This window comes from Chiloscyllium punctatum, chromosome 34 (assembly GCF_047496795.1).
Source record: "Chiloscyllium punctatum isolate Juve2018m chromosome 34, sChiPun1.3, whole genome shotgun sequence".
NCBI lineage: Eukaryota > Metazoa > Chordata > Chondrichthyes > Orectolobiformes > Hemiscylliidae > Chiloscyllium > Chiloscyllium punctatum.
The window spans coordinates 53,582,765-53,588,955 of record NC_092772.1 but is presented as its reverse complement, the minus strand read 5'-3'; the positions used below and the strand labels follow the sequence as shown (position 1 = coordinate 53,588,955).

Below are 6,191 nucleotides of genomic sequence, written 5' to 3'. Positions count from 1 at the left end.
TGTGTGTGAGTGTGAGTGTGTTTCGGACATTGCTAAGATCGGTTACAACATGCCGATATGTTCCTGTTGTCTTTAAACCCAGAGAATGGGTTTAACCATCCACTGTGTTTGTCATGTCCTGAGCAGGCAGTGAGCATGCTGACAACCATCCCAACATGTTTCCCATGTCGCTAACATGCTGCCTTATGTCCTTAACACCGAGAAAGGGGAGTCTCCCACTGTTTTTGCAACGTAGCTAACACTGAGCGATCAGATACAACAGTCCGAGCTGCTGGTTAGTGTCGAGCTGAGGGGCCAATCTTCCTGCTATGTTTATGATGTTGTTAACATCTCCCTGATGGGGTAAACCATCCTGGAGCGTTTACTATGTCGATACAAAGTGGAAGCCATCCAGTTTACCATATCATTAACATGTCACAGGCAGACAGGATCACGTCAGCATGTTTACGATGTCCCTCACACACAGTAAATTTCTCCTTCCCTTGTGCTTGTGATGCTGCTAAGATGCACTAAAGATCTCCTTCCCTCATGTTTACGATGGTGCTAAGATGCACTAAAGTTCCCCTTCCCTCATGTTTACGATGCTGCTAAGATGCACTAAACTTCCCCTTCCCTCATGTTTACGATGCTGCTAAGATGCACTAAAGTTCCCCGTCCCTCACGTTTACAATGGTGCTAAGATGCACTAAAGTTCCCCTTCCCTCACGTTTACAATGGTACTAAGGTGCACTAAAGTTCCCCTTCCCTCATGTTTACGATGGTGCTAAGATGCACTAAAGTTCCCCTTCCCTCATGTTTACGATGCTGCTAAGATGCACTAAACTTCCCCTTCCCTCATGTTTACGATGCTGCTAAGATGCACTAAAGTTCCCCGTCCCTCACGTTTACAATGGTGCTAAGATGCACTAAAGTTCCCCTTCCCTCATGTTTACGATGCTGCTAAGATGCACTAAAGTTCCCCATCCCTCACGTTTACAATGGTGCTAAGATGCACTAAAGTTCCCCTTCCCTCACGTTTAGGATGGTGCTAAGATGCACTAAAGTTCCCCTTCCCTCATGTTTATGATGGTGCTAAGATGCACTAAAGTTTCCCGTCCCTCATGTTTACGATGCTGCTAAGATGCACTAACGTTCCCCTTCCCTCATGTTTACAATGCTGCTAAGATGCACTAAAGTTCCCCTTCCCTCACGTTTACGATGGTGCTAAGATGCACTAAAGTTCCTCTTCCCTCATGTTTACGATGGTGCTAAGATGCACTAACGTTCCCCTTCCCTCATGTTTACAATGCTGCTAAGATGCACTAAAGTTCCCCGTCCCTCACGTTTACGATGGTGCTAAGATGCACTAAAGTTCCCCTTCCCTCATGTTTACGATGCTGCTAAGATGCACTAAAGTTCCCCGTCCCTCACGTTTACGATGCTGCTAAGATGAACTAAAGTTCCCCTTCCCTCACGTTTACGATGGTGCTAAGATGCACTAAAGTTCCCCTTCCCTCACGTTTACGATGCTGCTAAGATGCACTAAAGTTCCCCGTCCCTCACGTTTACGATGGTGCTAAGGTGCACTAAAGTTCCCCTTCCCTCATGTTTACAATGGTACTAAGGTGCACTAAAGTTCCCCTTCCCTCACGTTTACGATGCTGCTAAGATGCACTAAAGTTCCCCTTCCCTCATGTTTACGATGCTGCTAAGGTGCACTAAAGTTCCCCTTCCCTCATGTTTACGATGCTGCTAAGATGCACTAAAGTTCCCCTTCCCTCAGGTTTACGATGCTGCTAAGGTGCACTAAAGTTCCCCTTCCCTCAGGTTTACGATGCTGCTAAGATGCACTAAAGTTCCCCTTCCCTCATGTTTACAATGCTGCTAAGATGCACTAAAGTTCCCCTTCCCTCATGTTTACAATGGTACTAAGGTGCACTAAAGTTCCCCTTCCCTCACGTTTACGATGCTGCTAAGATGCACTAAAGTTCCCCTTCCCTCATGTTTACGATGCTGCTAAGGTGCACTAAAGTTCCCCTTCCCTCAGGTTTACGATGCTGCTAAGGTGCACTAAAGTTCCCCTTTCCTCATGTTTCCGATGCTGCTAACCCACAGGGGGATGGGGTTGAGCTGTGCCCCTGGTGAGCTGTCCCTTTGTTAGCTGCTTTCTCTCTGGCTGGATTGTTATCCAAACGGGTCATTCCATCACTTATTCCACAAGGAAAGCCGAGGGATAGCAGGGATGGGATTGGGACTGGGGGTCGTGGGGCTGGTTTAAAAAGCACACCCACTTACCCACGATCAGGAGCACGGTGAGGACAGCAGTAAAACCCTTCATGGCTCTTTGTTGCTGCTGGAACATACGAAGAGAGATAGAGAGAGAAAAAAAACAAATTAGAAACCAATTTCCAAAAGAAATCACATCACAGTCCGCACACGGTAATTAAGGCTGGGTATAATTACTCAGAGGCTTCAGAAAATCCCAGGCAGTCCTCTCTCTCTCTCTCTCTCTCTCTCGCTGTGTGTCGGCAAAGTGAATCTGTCCAGACTAGCCCTACTTTTATAAAGCTCAGCTCAGAGTAGCAGAGTCAGCAAGGGTTACTCTGGGTCAGTGTGTGTGTACGTCTTGGCAGCGTCTGTTTTGCCCCCAAGCTCTACCAACAGCCCCCAGCACTGTCTTCTCCCCCCACTGACCCAGCTGCCCCCACCCCCCCCGCCCCCACAGCCTCAAACCCACCTCCCTCAGTCTCAATCTGTCCCCCCCCCCCACCTCCCCCTGGGATTCGGCAGCCACAGTGAGAGTGGGACCTGGGATACCAGGGGGTGCCAGGGGGACTGACTGCAGGAGAGGACGTGCCCTGTTCTACTTTGTCCTGCTCAGTTTCCCACTGAATGAGCCAGCCTCAGAAACACACAGACCCCCACAAATAATGGCCAGCAGAGCTCCTCTCCCCTCTCCCCTCCCTCACTCTCTCTCTCTCTCTCTCTTCCCCGTCTCTCTCCATTCCGAACTTTCACAACTGGCGACGTTCTGTTTTATCACTCTCTCTGACTCTCTCTCTCCCTCTCCACTCACTTCTCTGTCTCTCTCTCTCTCATCTCTTCCTCCCTCTCTCCTTCTCCCCAACCCACGCTCTCACCCCCTTCACTCTCTCTCCATCTCTCCCTTTCTCTCTCTCCCCCCAATCTTTCTCCCTCTCTCTTTCTCCCCCTTTCTCACTCTCTCTGTCCCCCCTCACGCTCTCTCTCCGTCTCTCTCTCTGTCTCTCCCCCTCTCACTCTCTCTCTCTCCCTTCTCCATCTCTCTCTCTCCCTTCTCCCTCTCTCTCTCTCTCTCTCTCTCCCTTCACCCTCTCTCTTCCCCCCCATTTCTCTCTCTCCCCCCCTCACTTTTCTCTCCATTTCCAGTAGATTCGGAGCTGCGCAGAGACTCTGGGGCTGATCCCCTCGTGGAGAGTGGGATCGTGTGGAGGGTCAGTGCTGAGGGAGTGCCGCACTGTCGGAGGGTCAGGACTGAGGGAGTGCCGCACTGTCGGAGGGTCAGGACTGAGGGAGTGGGCACTGTCGGAGGGTCAGGACTGAGGGAGTGCTGCACTGTCAGAGGGTCAGTGCTGAGGGAGTGGGCACTGTCGGAGGGTCAGTGCTGAGGGAGTGGGCACTGTCGGAGGGTCAGTGCTGAGGGAGTGGGCACTGTCGGAGGGTCAGTGCTGAGGGAGTGGGCACTGTTGGAGGGTCAGGACTGAGGGAGTGGGCACTGTTGGAGGGTCAGGACTGAGGGAGTGCTGCACTGTCGGAGGGTCAGTGCTGAGGGAGTGGGCACTGTCGGAGGGTCAGGACTGAGGGAGTGGGCACTGTCGGAGGGTCAGTGCTGAGGGAGTGGGCACTGTCAGAGGGTCAGTGCTGAGGGTGTGCCGCACTGTCGGAGGGTCAGTGCTGAGGGAGTGGGCACTGTCGGAGGGTCAGGACTGAGGGAGTGGGCACTGTCGGAGGGTCAGTGCTGAGGGAGTGCCGCACTGTCGGAGGGTCAGTGCTGAGGGAGTGCCGCACTGTCGGAGGGTCAGTGCTGAGGGAGTGCCGCACTGTCAGAGGGTCAGTGCTGAGGGAGTGCCGCACTGTCAGAGGGTCAGTGCTGAGGGAGCACCGCACTGTCGGAGGGTCAGTGCTGAGGGAGCGCCACACTGTTGGAGGGTCAGTGCAGAGGGAGTGCCACACTGTCAGAGGGTTAGTGCTGAGGGAGTGCCACACTGTCGGAGGGTCAGTGCTGAGGGAGTGCCGCACTGTCGGAGGGTCAGTGCTGAGGGAGTGCCGCACTGTCGGAGGGTCAGTGCTGAGGGAGTGCCGCACTGTCGGAGGGTCAGTGCTGAGGGAGTGGGCACTGTCGGAGGGTCAGTGCTGAGGGAGCGCCGCACTGTCGGAGGGTCAGTGCTGAGGGAGTGCCGCACTGTCGGAGGGTCAGTGCTGAGGGAGTGCTGCACTGTCGGAGGGTCAGTGCTGAGGGAGTGCCGCACTGTCAGAGGGTCAGTGTTGAGGGAGTGCCGCACTGTCGGAGGGTCAGTGCTGAGGGAGTGGGCACTGTCGGAGGGTCAGTGCTGAGGGAGTGGGCATTGTCAGAGGGTCAGTGCTGAGGGAGTGCCGCACTGTCGGAGGGTCAGTGCTGAGGGAGTGCCGCACTGTCGGAGGGTCAGTGCTGAGGTGTCGGGTACTATTGGAAGTTGGGAGAGAGAGAGCTGTGTGGTAAGGGGCTGGGTTTGTTGGAGGGTGTGTGGGCTGATGTGTAGGCGAGGTGGGCGAGGTCTCCACATTCGGGGCTAACACCTCACCCCCAAAACAGCCCCTGATAATGCAGGCTTGGGATCTTGCTGTTCGCAAGTCAGTCTCCACCTCACAGTATACCTCAGTTCCCTCTTCCCTCGAGTGAACCTGAACTCATTTCCAGCACCTTCCTAGATCCCTTGGTATAACCAGTGCGCTGAGGACAGTCAGGATTCGGTAAAGTTGCTATAGAAATGCACGTGGCCTCCCACTCGTCCCTTCCCCGCTCCTTTCTAACCTCCCCTCCCTCATGCCGGTTGCCCCTTTATTCTTGCCTCTTACCTCCTGCCAGTTCCTGCCCAGTGTCGCTGTGAGAGAGGTACTGAGCTGGCTGGCTGCCTTTATATCTATCGCTCTGTATCTGTGTGTATCTCACAGGGAGCTGCAGTTAGCACACACTCTGACACATCACCCCAGTTCAGGACCTCAGGGTCTAAAGTCCCTCCTCGAACACTGGCAGCCCCTCTTATCTCCACTATCTTGGGACTACTTGGCAGAGATAAGGTATCCCTGAGCAATTCCAATTCCCTAGGAATGGGTGTGTGTCTGTGTGTGAGACTGTGTGTGTGTGAGTGTGCGCGTGTGTGTGTGAGAGTGTGTGTGTGCACGTGTGTGTGAGTGCGTGTGTGTGTGAGTGTGTGTGTGTGTGTGAGTGTGTGTGTGAGTGTGTGCGTGTGTGTGTGAGTGCGTGTGTGTGAGTGTGTGTGTGAGTGTGTGCGTGTGTGTGTGAGTGCGTGTGTGTGTGAGTGTGTGTGTGTGTGGGTGTGAGTGTGTGTGAGACTGTGTGTGTGTGTGTGTGAGTGCGTGTGTGTGTGAGTGTGTGTGTGTGTGGGTGTGAGTGTGTGTGAGACTGTGTGTGTGTGTGTGTGAGTGTGTGTGTGTGTGTGTGAGTGTGTGTGAGTGTGTGTTTGTCAGTGTCAGTCTACGTTTCAGTGTGTAAGCAGTCTGAAGTGTCTCTCGGAGATGTTATTGTGGGGGCTGGAAGGAGAGATTCCAAACTTCCTTCCTTGTCTGCTTGAGAATGCTGCTTCCTGAGAAATCGGGTCCCTTGTTCTGATGTTCCCTTGTCTGTGCATGGAATATTAAACCCCCCCCCCCTGTCTTTCTGAGCAGTAGCTGCTGTATTCTGAGGGATGTCACAACATCCTGTGGTTATACCCATCCTGTTTGAATGGAACAGCAATTCCAGCTGCTTCAGTGAAACGCTGTCATTCTGTGTCAGGGTCACGAGCCGTGGGGGCAGTGTACTTCAACTCTTCCCCACACTAAAGGGTCAATGCTGAGGAACCTTCCGGAAACAGTGGAACAGGTTCAGCAGGAACATGAAATGTCGCAAGAAATGTTTTCAGATGCAGATAAATCACAATCTGATAGTCTGGGTCAAGGGTTTTGTGTTAGCC

General features: G+C 53.2%; 1 protein-coding gene across 3 annotated transcripts in view; it reads right to left on the bottom strand.

Moving 5' to 3' along the window:
- The window catches only part of LOC140458857 (uncharacterized), a 13,317-nt gene extending 8,124 nt beyond the window's left edge, over positions 1 to 5,193 (bottom strand). Inside the window, exons 1-2 of one of the 3 annotated variants that reach the window (XM_072553551.1) lie at positions 5,074 to 5,193; positions 2,275 to 2,332 (exon numbers count right to left, since the gene is read on the bottom strand). In XM_072553551.1, coding sequence (XP_072409652.1) covers positions 2,275 to 2,317 — 43 coding nt within the window. In that variant the 5' untranslated portion in view covers positions 2,318 to 2,332; positions 5,074 to 5,193. Of the gene's footprint in view, positions 1 to 2,274; positions 2,333 to 2,442; positions 2,620 to 5,073 lie in introns of those variants that run through there. The other 2 variants (XM_072553550.1, XM_072553552.1) reach the window with 2 other exon arrangements.
- Between the last annotated feature and the right edge of the window lie 998 nt (positions 5,194 to 6,191).